At 33.6% G+C, this 12,201-nt stretch overlaps 4 protein-coding genes across 4 annotated transcripts; 2 read left to right on the top strand and 2 right to left on the bottom strand.

Annotated features, from left to right (window-relative positions):
- Positions 1-469: 469 nt before the first annotated feature.
- Positions 470-3,117, bottom strand: LOC113492511 (60S ribosomal protein L5). Its single transcript, XM_026869991.1, has 7 exons — positions 3,010-3,117; positions 2,409-2,522; positions 2,187-2,336; positions 1,754-1,914; positions 1,335-1,493; positions 926-1,043; positions 470-695 (listed from the first exon to the last, which is right to left on the bottom strand). The coding sequence occupies exons 1-7, from the start codon at positions 3,010-3,012 to the stop codon at positions 501-503; spliced, it is 900 nt and encodes a 299-aa protein (XP_026725792.1). The 5' UTR covers positions 3,013-3,117; the 3' UTR covers positions 470-500.
- A 418-nt stretch (positions 3,118-3,535) lies between these two features.
- Positions 3,536-5,685, top strand: LOC113492512 (1-acyl-sn-glycerol-3-phosphate acyltransferase alpha). Its single transcript, XM_026869992.1, has 5 exons — positions 3,536-3,789; positions 3,902-4,035; positions 4,118-4,299; positions 4,373-4,538; positions 4,736-5,685. Exons 1-5 carry the CDS (start codon positions 3,599-3,601, stop codon positions 4,888-4,890), a joined length of 828 nt encoding a protein of 275 aa, XP_026725793.1. The 5' UTR covers positions 3,536-3,598; the 3' UTR covers positions 4,891-5,685.
- Positions 5,686-7,559: 1,874 nt separating this feature from the next.
- On the bottom strand, positions 7,560-10,865 carry LOC113492504 (protein-associating with the carboxyl-terminal domain of ezrin). The gene is made up of 7 exons (XM_026869980.1): positions 10,491-10,865; positions 10,228-10,413; positions 9,933-10,072; positions 9,513-9,622; positions 8,778-9,107; positions 8,513-8,700; positions 7,560-8,431 (listed from the first exon to the last, which is right to left on the bottom strand). Exons 1-7 carry the CDS (start codon positions 10,701-10,703, stop codon positions 7,610-7,612), a joined length of 1,989 nt encoding a protein of 662 aa, XP_026725781.1. The 5' UTR covers positions 10,704-10,865; the 3' UTR covers positions 7,560-7,609.
- Positions 10,866-11,114: 249 nt separating this feature from the next.
- LOC113492513 (NADH dehydrogenase [ubiquinone] 1 beta subcomplex subunit 8, mitochondrial) lies at positions 11,115-12,080 on the top strand. Its single transcript, XM_026869993.1, has 3 exons — positions 11,115-11,259; positions 11,335-11,552; positions 11,773-12,080. The coding sequence occupies exons 1-3, from the start codon at positions 11,172-11,174 to the stop codon at positions 11,983-11,985; spliced, it is 519 nt and encodes a 172-aa protein (XP_026725794.1). The 5' UTR covers positions 11,115-11,171; the 3' UTR covers positions 11,986-12,080.
- The last annotated feature ends 121 nt before the right edge of the window (positions 12,081-12,201 follow it).

The following is a 12,201-nucleotide window of genomic DNA, read 5'->3' as shown; positions in this document are numbered from 1 at the left end:
ATAAAGATTATACGCAAACTCACAAGTATTTCATAAAGTGTGTCTAAGCATTTTAATGTAAGAAAATATTCTTGTAACCCCCTAAAAAACACACACACATTCTCTATTCACCCCTTGAAACTCTATTCACCCCGCTTTACCGTTAATTAATGCGAACAGATATTTTGAAGCTTTTTAGGATGGGATGAAACCTAATCGAAAAAAAGATCGCTAAAGCATTGCACCCGTGCAAGCTGGGACGGTTCTCTATATATTTCAGGGTGCGGATATTATACTATTGGTAATGTGTGGATTAAAGAAAACTCAAACTGAATCCACTGCATTATCTCTAGTCTACACTTATCGTTACAATGAAAAAAAGTTATATGTCGGTAGATGTTATGTAAAAAGATATGGACACATCCACAGGTTATTAATATGGTTTTAACTATTTATAGGGATTGTATGTGACAGAAATAAAAGTTCAATATCAAAAGTACACAGGCTTTTTATTGGTAAGCTTATGCCTCTGCTTGAGCCTGAAGCCTCTTGATGTGTGAAGCCTTCTTCTGCTTGATCCTGTTCTTCCTCTCGGCCAGGGTCAGCTTGCGCTTGTTCCAGCGTTTCTGCTTTCCAGCTTCCTTCTTAACTTCCTTCTTTTTGTGGGATGGGTCTGCGCGGATCAATTCGTGGGCTTTCTTGTAAGTGGCTTCAATCTGACAAAGAATTGTTAAAAATTAATGATTTGTTTTTTGTATCTAAGTATTTTAGTATGTTAGTTCGCAAAAATCAATGTTGCAATTTTAATACTTATAAAAATAACAAAAATATTTTAAAACGTAATAATTTTGCATTACTTTTGTCCAATTTCGACACTGTCCAAGTGTAAATTCATGAACAGTAATTTGGTTGGACGTATTAATAATTTATCAAAAATTGTACTTACAGAGTCAGCATTTACACCAAGTTTGATGTATTTGCCAAACTGTCTCTTGAAGGAGTCTTCATCATCAGCTTCAAGGCTGCGCATGTACTCAGCCACGTGTAAACCAAAGATGTGAGCTCTGAAAAAATAAAAAATTATGTTCTAGGTCTCCTTTTTGGCTAAAATCTACTTTAGTTCAAGATACCAACATGTGTTATTAGGACCGGTTTCAAAAATATAGTGGTGTAATTTTTATCACAACCAAAAATCCTAATGTATAATGTTGCTCCAATAACGCTGTCTAAATAATAGAAAAGACCTATAATTCAGAGGATGAATGGAGCTTATTCAACCTAGAAATAGTTGAATTATAAGTATGGTGAAAATAGATAGAATTATAAATGAGAATGTAAAGAACTAAAATAATTACCTGTGTACTTCTGCATTGAATTTCTTTGCTTCGGCATCATAACCAGGGAACCTCTTGATGGAGTGAGGGACATTGAGGCCACCATCAACTGCACCTTTCATGGCTCCAAAGACACGAGCACCAGTAGTGGTACGTGCTAGACCCACATCAAGGTAACATCTATAAAATGTAAGGACCATATTATAAGGACAAAAACAACATGATTCCATGACAACATTCCATGATTAAATAAGTCAGAATATACGATACAACATTTATATTGAGCATTGTACGTGCTTTCAGACCGCCCGTAATAACTTCATCATCAAAACCATAAGTGTGGTCTCAAGCAAATTTAAACAATTTTTTCAGTCTCCATCACCATCATTGTTTACTTGATGTTATTGTTATGGACAGAAAGTAATTGTAAAAGTAATAACCTGAAGGCGCCCGGGCCGTTGTCTACAGGTTCAACATTGTATTCGTCACCAGTGACTTCTGTTGCACCACTGTATAAGGAGTCCAGACCAAGTCTCTGGAGCAGTCTTCTTGCAAGCAGCAGCCCCGTGCAGTAGGCAGCTGCGTAGTTGGTCAGACCTACCTAAAATATATCATTTAATGAGCTCTTTGCTAAAACCTCAAATAAAAGTATGGATTGATAGTAAATAGTCAGTATTGAACATATAACAACAGGGTTTTACGAGTTTGTACGGCTCTTTCAGACCGCCCGTTCAAAATCATCATAAGGTAAGTAATTATGTTACCCAATATACAAAATTAATGATAGCTGAGATTTTTGTGTCTACCTAAAACTCATAAGAGTTCAATTAAATACATAATTTTGAAACCAGTAAAAACCAAAAAAAAACTTACTTTAACGCCGTAACGCGGCAGTTCATGGGAGTAGGCAGCACAGACAATGTGGTCTCCCTCAATGCGGGAGTAAGCCACCTGGCAGGTCACATCCTTGTTGGACAGACGGACGATCAGGCGGTACTTGGGTGTGTTGTATTTGTTCTTGTCCTGTTATACAAATTCAAGAGTTAGAATCACGTAAAATATGAATAACCTACAAATATATAACAACAAACTTACTTGAACAACAAGGCGTTTACGGGCATAGTAGTCGGTTTTTCCCTCACGACGCCTCTTGAACTTAACTTGGTACCTCTTAAAGTATTGCTTGTTCTTCACGACTTTCACGAATCCCTAAAACAGTAGCTTCAATGTAATCGGCAATTTTAACAAAACATATGCTGTTTTAGTAGTAGAAATTTATCAGAGACACTTTATAATCATTAGCGCTACAGTCTAAAACAAAACTAATATTGTAATACACATAAAACATGGCACTACATATCAATTTTGCTTCTTCTGCAGCATCAGATGACGCGCATGTGTCGGTGTTTCATCATTTAGGTTAGAATAATGTATTGATTGAAAACTTTGAATAAATAGCATTCTTGATCTTTTTAATAAGGACATGGTGTCCTGAATAATCTTAAATTACGAGATATTAACACTTGAGACAATGTTTTTGGATCTAATAATCAACGTAAACTCATGACACGGTTCGTAAAATAATATCAATTCATATTTACACAATCACAGCACGAAATTACAATAACGTTGAATAATACAGTAAAAGTATAGTGACCCTAAGATTTAACAGACTTATTTTTATGACTCCGCTCACCATTTTTAATAATTCCTAAAACTATTTAGGAATCTGGCGTCCGAGAACGGACACCACCGGAAAAAGAAACTTTTTAATGTTGACAACTGACATGTACCAAAAAGTTGCCAGACGCATTTACATTATTGAGCATTATGTTAATTTGTATTGTTTGTGACTTACTAAGCAATTTTATTGCTAAAAAGATTTTAAATATTAGGACTCGGTATTTGAATTTAAATATTCAAACGTCTACAATTATTATAAAAAAACCAACGCATTACTTATTTTATTTGCTTACGATGGAGATATAATTAAGCATTCAATAGATTTTTATGGTTGCATTTTAGCAAAATTTACTGTTGTGTTGTTACACCTTTTTTTTCATCATTTCATAATGTGACTTATTTTGTTATGCCCGACAGGGCCCACAATGCTCCAAAACTAATGTATCTTGTGTACCTACCACCTAAGTTCACATTGTGGAATGCAATAAACGTATTGAGTATTGACTATTTCCTAGATTTTGACCAAGAAAACACTTCCAGTCCTGTCAAATTGCCTTTAGTTGGCAACTCTAGACATAAATTGTCAAAAAGAAAATTTCGCTATGGCTTCCTCATATTCATATCCTGAATTATTTTTGGCGGGTTTTATATTCACCTTGCCATTTTTGTATGAAAAAAGTAATGTTTTTCGGTATTATTTAAAGTTTTTTCTTTATTATGCATATGTGTTAATTACTTGTACGGTGCTCTTGCCTGTAGTGTTAATATATCCTCGCGACGTAACAAACCTAATGTAAGATATCGATTTATTTAGATATTATTTCGTGCTCTGCTCGCAAATATCTGTTTCGCACGAACACTGAGGTACTGCATTGAAGTATATTTTTTTAATGACTTTTCAACAGAGTTGCCTCCAGATTTTGCCGTTACGCCTCTCATATAGTAGGTATAGAATGGGAACTGCGAGGGATGGAAAACTGGAATACAGAACAATGTTATATTGTGATATCGAATCACCAGAGCTCACTAGACATATTAGGTAATATTTTATGATACTAATTCTACCTTCCTACTACTAACAGTATTATTTTTGATAATGTTGGTTTTCTTTTAACTGATAGGTATGTTTGAGATGTGGCCTCGTATGAAACGCTGCACAGTTGTAGCGAAAAGGCCTTTAATGTTTACTGGAGCATTTGGGTTTGGAGCCTGGCTATCAGGGCTTGTGTTTATTGATCGTCTCAAAACAGAGCGAGCTCGCCAACTAATGAAGGAAGCCACAGCAAGAGTCATAAAAGAAAAAGTATGTGTAATGTGTTGTAGCCTTATTATATATTTTTTTTAATTTAAATAATAATTTTTTGTATTGCTTAAAGACAAAACTGTGGATATTTCCTGAGGGTGCTCGGTTCAACAAAGGAAGTATACAGACATTCAAGAAAGGTGCTTTCTATTTAGCTATTGATGCCCAGATTCCTATAATGCCAGTAGTCTTCAGTCAATACTATTTTCTTGATAGCGAGACAAAGACATTTGAACCAGGTAACTAAAAGAAATTTTATTTTTTATATAAATTAACTTTAATTGTGATTAAAAAAAAAATTCTAAATTATACGTGTTACCTATGTTAAAACAAATAAATTTATTCTATTCTATTCTAAAAAATTCAAAAGTAATATATGGAAACATACCTGTTCCGTACTATACAAAATACAAATAATAGCAAATTTTACTTCCAGGTAAGGTGATCATAACTACTTTACCACCAATACCCACTAGTGGGATGACCCGTGATGATGTAGAGGCTCTCTCTGAAATGGCTCGTCAACAAATGATAGATGTATTTCATGAAAGTTCTAAAGACTTGGTCATGCAGAAGAAAATTGCTATTTAAACTTTACACTTGACATTCCATTGGCATCAACAATTTAAAAAATGATATTATCCTCATAGATTTAAGTCTATATGTTATTGATATTTTGTGTCTGTTATTAATTATGCCTTAGTGGCTGCTAATATTTCCTATTTTACCATGTATCATGGATGCTGCGAATATTTATTATTTTCTTATTTTGTGTACATAAAGAAGTACTTGCATTCAAGTGCCAAGTATTCGCAACTCTGAAGTTAATGTATCTACTCAAGGCAATTATTGTTAGATGATATTATTCTAGTCCTGTTTTTGCTTTGTAAAACTAGTCAAATGTATTCATTTGTTATTGTAGTGTTAAGATGAGGATTATTTCCTTTACCTAGTCATATTTTATAAGTTATACTCACCATTTAGTTGACTGATATACCCAACCAAAGTATGATCTTCCTCTTTTGTCCTTTAGAATTTTTATTTTTTATTCTGAATTATTATAATAAGATACTCAACCATTTTTATTGTGTAACTAGTACTTAAGATATGATTTATTTGTGTTGTGTAGATATTTCTTGCCAGTAATAAGTATCCTATTTCTTGGGCTATAGGGTGTGATTAACTAAACACGTTACACAGATACACCTTGCTGTATTGCTTTATTTTAATTAAAAAAGAGTGCATGGAGATCTCAGTCTAAATTAGTCATGATCTGGACTTGTTTTAGTCTGTCCGTACACACTAGGGGCGAAACTAAATAATAGCGAAACTAGATAATGATAAAAAATTGAACACACAGAGCTCCATTGATTCATATAGAAATGAATTCTGTTTTTTATACTCAACCAATCAAAGGATGAAGTAAGATTGAGGTGAGCTTTTTCTTAGTAATAAAAATGAGCATATTATTTGACAGTTTATGACAAGCGTCACATAAGCCTTTTCAAGCCCACTTTGCCTATGATTGTACATGCAATACGAAATTATCATTAATGTACACCTTGTTATCGCCAAAATCACTTCAAGAAAGTAACGGAATGCACATGCGTTACATGCACCTAGAATTCTGATAAGCCATGTTTCTCTAATATGATTGTCCCCACCACTCACCAGTTTCAATTATACCTCGAAATTTTAATTTGTACTGGCTCATTTTGGGCTTAGTAAACTTCCTTCCCAATTTCTCCCAAAGGTTTCATTTGGGATTGTTATAAATAAAACAAGTTTTGAAAATCTTTCATAATATTTGTTGGCCAAGCCAATGGGTATAATAGTAAATTTATAACTTTGGGCTGTGTAAGTAAGTAAAGATGTACAATAAGTGTGTTACCATGTAAAGTATGGTTGTGAGTTTAAACCCACATTTGTAATTGTATTTCCTTCTAACTCCAGATTTGACCCAAAGACGTACTTTGTGTTCTCTGTTGCATCATAAATTAGCAGACAGTAGAATATTTAACGGCAATTCAAAATTAAGTTTTGAGTATTCGCCCATAATATGTTCAACTTGTAGAAAAGCTTATCTACTTACTTACTACTTGTATACTGTGTAGTCGACCGCACATCAGTGGAAAATATGAAGTCCTCAAGCCTTTAAGTTAATGTGAACGTTGACTTTCGAAGGTAATTAATGGTTAATTTCGTTTTCATCGATGTGCTGTCCACTAATATTTTGACATTCGTTGTTCAGTAATGAAAGAGTATTGAAATAAAAAAGTGAGAAGGTTGATCATGTCTAGTGGCGGTCATGTAATAACAATGTATTTATAATTATATATAACTCCTAGTCATTTTTCCGTGCGTCTTTTAGGCAGCATTTATTAATATTTACAATAATTATTTTATGAAAATTATTTACCTGTCAAAACCTGATTTACTATAGGTTACCTGGTTGGAGCAGTTGAAATATTGAAAGACGTATAATTAAATTATAGCGACAGTAACGCACTGCGAAAAGAGCCTTTACAACTTCGTGTGAAAAACTAAATGTGAAGCCAGCTAGAGCACGCAAATATTATATAAGTTAAAGAATAATGTAGCACCTAGGTATGCTTTTTTACGTATTAAGGAAAGCAATTTGAAAAGAAGACCAGTATCAATAATTCAACTGATCTGCCAGTCACCTATAGGTATGGATAGATGTTTTATTAACCGAATGTATATTAGAGAAGATTAAATTTTAATTGCAATAAATGGGCACACGTGACCACGAAGTACTCGTGCGCGAGCATTTTAAATATATAATTACACTCTTAAAAATAGTGTTTTAATCATTCTTGACAATTAACGAACACAAATCCAAGCATAAATCATGAACGAAACCTATTCATAAGATTGCTTGATTACCTACCTAAACTTAGTTCCAGCGCCCCAATCCCGCTATTTATGATGGCCGATGAATAAAATAATGGAAATTGAATAGTATTTTAAATTATTCGTATTCTCCTAAGCGGTTTGCCAACATAAAAATAAGAATCATGTCATCTTAATCCAATTTTCATTCATTCATCGGCTACTGTAAATTGCGGAATTGGGGCCCTGGTTACTAACTAACGGCGCTGTATTTGTTTGATATGTTAATACCACTTAATAAAAATTTCTTTTTGTATAAATATTGTGATTTACAAGTATATACATCTACTACACTTATGGCGCCACGACAAAATTTCAGCTGGTAAATTTCAGGTATAATAAACAGCTTTGAATATAAATACATAATTATTATTATCTGCCATGTTTTGATTCGATATTAATCATTCCATCCCTCTCCCCAAGCTTCATTCTCATCGATATTTTCGTCCGGTACAAAGTTAAATTTGCTGCTGACATTCTGCGCCACGCTATCTTGTGCTGGAGCAATTGTAGGTTTTTCGATAACCGGGGTCATGTCCGCGAAAAAATCGAATTCATCGGAATGTTTTTTAGAATAATCATATTTCTGGTTCTTTATGTCTAGTTCGGTTATATCCAAAATATTTTTTTTCGCTTCAATCGCTGCTTTCTGCAAGAGCGATGTTCGAGATTCGTTTACAGAACTCTTATTTTTAAAATCTCTCATAGAAGCAGTATCCTTTAGTTCAGGCACAGGCTCGATAGAAACCAATTGTTCGTGTTCGTTCGTTCGTTCATCTAAAACTTGTGGAATGTTATTAGTAATATTTTGGCGAGTCGATTCCCAGTCACTCCAATCATCTTCGCTTTCTTCATTTTTTATATGCGTTTCTTTTACTATAATCTCGTCATCTAAGGATTCCCCGCCGACCGGCGAAGGTCTTTCGTTTAATGTTAATGACTTTTCAAAAGAAATTAATTCATTTCTGTCACTTTCATACAAATCTTCAGAACAAGGCAATTCTCGTAGTGTCTTTGACATATAAACGTTTGACTCATTTATTGGACTTGCTGATAATAACAGTGGTTTAGTTTTTGAGTTTGGTCTACCGTCGGTGAAAAACTTTGCCCGCTTTCCGCCAATAACTGTGTCAGCGCCCAATATTGGGACAAGTTCACTCAAGCATATAAGTGTTGCTGACACTAAACTATCATCTATATCCTTTATACCTAATAATAGCTGAAATTACAAGTGAAAGAACTGGTGAGTATAAGGAAATAAACATTGCATAGGATTATGTTTATTTAAGTTGTACTTTACCTCTGGTAGAATTTGTTGGGACAGCTCCTCATGTGAAAATACATGAACAAATTTAGAAAAATGTCTCAAAAGTAACATTCTTATTTGGCTGTCTCTTACTCCAAAGAGTTGCAATAATCTTGGTTTAATATGTATTTTAAACACACTTAGGCTGAAAAATCCTGGTATCTCTCCATTAGGTATTCGGTCTGCGAATAAAAACCATGAGTTTACACACTACTTTCAGGTCCTAACAGAAAATACAGTTTGAAACCTAAGAACTTACCGTTTTTTGGCTTAAGAATAAAAGGAATGACATCTTTTCTAGCAGTTTGGTCCAACATAGTGAGTCTAGAGAGTAAAAGCCCTCCAAGTTGTTTGGCCACTGTTTCTTCATCATAACATGTGAGGTTTTCCAAAATGTTAGAAAAAAACTGGCTTCTTTCTTCCTCAGATTTCAAAGGGAGAAAGTTTAGGAATTTGTAAATAGATATAAATTCGTGGTTAAAGAAATTGTGTTGTAGAACCTCAGACAGGTTTGGCCTTTTCACCGTGCTTTGGTGTTGTAGGAATTCTCTACAGTATTTTTTGAAATCTTTTAAATGTGGTACTTCATCTGAAAAATACAGAAACCTTATTGCAGACACATTATAGTAACATAGCAAAAATAAATAAAACAGGTGTTAAGTGCTTATGGCCATTTTGTCAGTACATATTTTATAAAAGACTTTTGGTGAAGTGTTAAAAACTTAATACTTCTCCATATATTTTATACCTGCAGAAATCTTCAATGATATTTATTTTTTCAAATATATGTTGCTGTTAATGGAATTAATTTTATTAAAAAAAAATCTTGTGATTAAAGCTTAAGTTATGTGGCTTGAGAGCATAAACTGGTCTCCAAATATGTCAAGTAGATAAGTAAGTAGTGTTGATAGAGAAAGTGTCGAGTGATTTTTAAATTAATTATCTATGGTCATTGCTGTAATATGTAGAAATAAGAAAAATAATGTTACTTTACCATCTTTACAGTCTTTGAAAACATCCTCCACTAATACAGCAAATGCATACTGATCCACCTTGGTGTTAGTCTCATATGAATCTTCATTAGGATCAACAGCTTTGTCATATCTAAAACAAGACAGGAATATTTTTATTAGTATTGAAAAATAGGATGGTAGTAAACTCAATATGTGAGAAAGCCTGTGCCCAGCAGTGGTATGTCTGTAGGCTGGTATTATATTTAAAAATAAAGGTTTATTATGATGCATTTCATATATTATTTTTTTATTTCTAAGTTGATAATCAAAGTTTTTTAAAGGACTAGAATATTATTTAGCTTTTAATTAAAGTTTTTTCAAGCATTTATTAAGTATGTACAAAAATTAAAAAGGAAAAATGGTCATGTCACATCAAGATAGGAAATAATCTTGAACTATACCTGTGTATTCTGGCATGTTTTAAGTATGCTGAAGTCAGCTCAGCAAAAGGGCAAAGGTATTGCATTCCCCCTAGCTTCCACTGTCCATCTCCAGTCACATATACAGCAGCCACACTCACATTGTTATGTGACATACTTGCCTGAAATTAGTTGTTTCTTAATAACAACAATGTATATACATATTAACATTTTTATGAGGTCAACTATTCCAATATAGTATTTTGTTGTCAGTGTCAAGGTTAATTAAATATTAATAATAATTATGAATGAATATAAATTATATGAACATACAAACCTGTTCATGAAGAAATACCAATGCTCTAAGCACATTATTAAGTCCTATGCATATCTGCAGTGGCGTTAGAGAACTCAAAACATGTGACAGTGGTTGCACAAATTCTGTGGCTAGGTGTAATGTAGAACGTTGTTGCCATGCCGATATATACCGAACGATGCAAGGATGACGATATTTTAGAAGATTCTACAAGAAAATTAAAGTCATTAACATCAACATGAAATACGTAAACAAACTTTTCTTTTTTTCATCCAAGTGCTTACGTTTGAAAACTTTTCCAATGGTGTTGATATGGCCCAAAGGGGACCTATTGCAGCTTCTCCTTTAAATACGGAAACTGAGCCATCTCCTTTAAGGCTAAAATACCTACAACTGTCGTTTATTGTTGCCTGATAGTGGCACCAAAAGTCAGTAACTTCTACGGCCTTTTCTTCAATTTCTAACCCACTTAACTGTGAGCTCTCGTTGCCCATCATTTAGAATTTAAACTTTATATCACATGTATAACATTTCAATTGCTTTTGTGATGTCAAGAAGAGTTAAATACCAAAACTTCGTGAATTAGAATCAACAAAATAGATTATCTTATCCACATACGTGACATTTTGAAACTTGTCATTGTGACATTGTCACTCTGAAAACCGACCCGACCGATTGTTGCGTTCATGTTAAAACCGGAAAAATTGAAAAGTTCAGTCGGGAAGATCGACTGACTAATGCAAAATACGGATAACTAAAAGTCAGGCAATGTTATAATTTGCAAACTAATCAGTTTATATTTCGTGAATTGAAAGTGTTATACAATCTAAAACTTACTACTTACTCCACAAGTCTTAAAAAATCATCTTTTCGATGGTGTTTTTGATTCAAAATACATCTGTCAATGTAACTTTTATACCTACTATGTCAGTGTCAGATGTTTATTAGGTCCATTTATTCCGAAAATGGCGAGTTTAATAAAAAAAGCTATTATTTCTAACCCTTATTCTGTTAGGAAGACCCTTGGCATTTTTTGCAACGCTACCCGAAACCGTAAGGATACTTGAGACCTAGTTTGTTATTGTATACTGAAAACGTTCGTGTGATTGTTACGTCATTTCATTGTAGATTGGAACTTCCAATACAAGCCTGGTCCATATCCCAAGACCCCAGCGGAACGTGAAGCTGCTGCTGCTAAATATGGGTTGAGTGTTGAGGAATACCAACCATACCCTGAAAGTATGGGTTATGGAGATTATCCGAAGTTGCCTGAAATCGGAGAGGACTCCAAGGATCCTCACTATCCTTACGACAACCCTGAGCTGAAGAGGAACTTCAATGAACCTGTATGTATATTTGCAAATTTTTCTCTGTTATAAACATAAGGTATTGTTTATTTGGTACAACTGTATAATAATAACCTACAAATTTAGCTGAAAATCTGTTCAAACTTCCTATTAATTGTGGTATTTATAATAAAACAGACTCTTCGCGATAGGTATTCTGTATCAAATAACATTAAAAATGCTATATTTTGAATGCTCAACTTCAAGTTATTTTTTTTAGATACACGCTAGGATGGAAATATTTGGAGGTGATCGCTACGACCCTTCAATGAAAAGAAGGTTTTCATTGCTGCACCAGTGGACCTGGTTTTTGGGTGTAGTCGGTGGGTCTGCAGCACTGTTCTTCTACCTTGAAAACTTTAAATTTGGAAGGCCAGTCACTGTAAAACAATTGCCAAGTAACGGACCTCATTATTCATTTGGTGGCAAATAGGACAATTGGAATTTTTGTTCAGTTGAGAGCTAAAAATTGCAATTTAGTATATTATTGTTTGTTAGTTTCATTAAAACATCTGGATTTTATTTATATCAGTTGTTTTACTTAAGATCCTTATACATTAATTATTGTTTAATATGAATATTTAATTTCTAAGACTATTGCCATACATAAATAAATCCTACAGAACCCATTTGATTTTTCTTTCAGAGT

Source organism: Trichoplusia ni, chromosome 4 (genome assembly GCF_003590095.1).
Source record: "Trichoplusia ni isolate ovarian cell line Hi5 chromosome 4, tn1, whole genome shotgun sequence".
Taxonomy (NCBI): domain Eukaryota; kingdom Metazoa; phylum Arthropoda; class Insecta; order Lepidoptera; family Noctuidae; genus Trichoplusia; species Trichoplusia ni.
This window is presented reverse-complemented; position numbering and strand designations above follow the sequence as displayed.

Coding starts and splice junctions, on each gene's coding strand:
- LOC113492511 (XM_026869991.1), bottom strand. Junction 1,915..2,186: donor TGCCGCGTTACGGCGTTAAA/GTAAGTTTTTTT, acceptor GATATATTTTAG/GTAGGTCTGACCAACTACGC. Junction 1,494..1,753: donor AACGGCCCGGGCGCCTTCAG/GTTATTACTTTT, acceptor TACATTTTATAG/ATGTTACCTTGATGTGGGTC.
- LOC113492512 (XM_026869992.1), top strand. CDS start 3,599: ATGGCTTCCTCATATTCATATCCTGAATTATTTTTGGCGGGTTTTATA. Junction 4,036..4,117: donor GAGCTCACTAGACATATTAG/GTAATATTTTAT, acceptor TTTAACTGATAG/GTATGTTTGAGATGTGGCCT. Junction 4,300..4,372: donor CAAGAGTCATAAAAGAAAAA/GTATGTGTAATG, acceptor TATTGCTTAAAG/ACAAAACTGTGGATATTTCC.
- LOC113492504 (XM_026869980.1), bottom strand. CDS start 10,703: ATGATGGGCAACGAGAGCTCACAGTTAAGTGGGTTAGAAATTGAAGAA. Junction 9,623..9,932: donor AAACATGCCAGAATACACAG/GTATAGTTCAAG, acceptor GTCTTGTTTTAG/ATATGACAAAGCTGTTGATC. Junction 8,432..8,512: donor CCCAACAAATTCTACCAGAG/GTAAAGTACAAC, acceptor TTGTAATTTCAG/CTATTATTAGGTATAAAGGA.
- LOC113492513 (XM_026869993.1), top strand. CDS start 11,172: ATGGCGAGTTTAATAAAAAAAGCTATTATTTCTAACCCTTATTCTGTT. Junction 11,260..11,334: donor TTGCAACGCTACCCGAAACC/GTAAGGATACTT, acceptor ATTTCATTGTAG/ATTGGAACTTCCAATACAAG. Junction 11,553..11,772: donor AGAGGAACTTCAATGAACCT/GTATGTATATTT, acceptor TATTTTTTTTAG/ATACACGCTAGGATGGAAAT.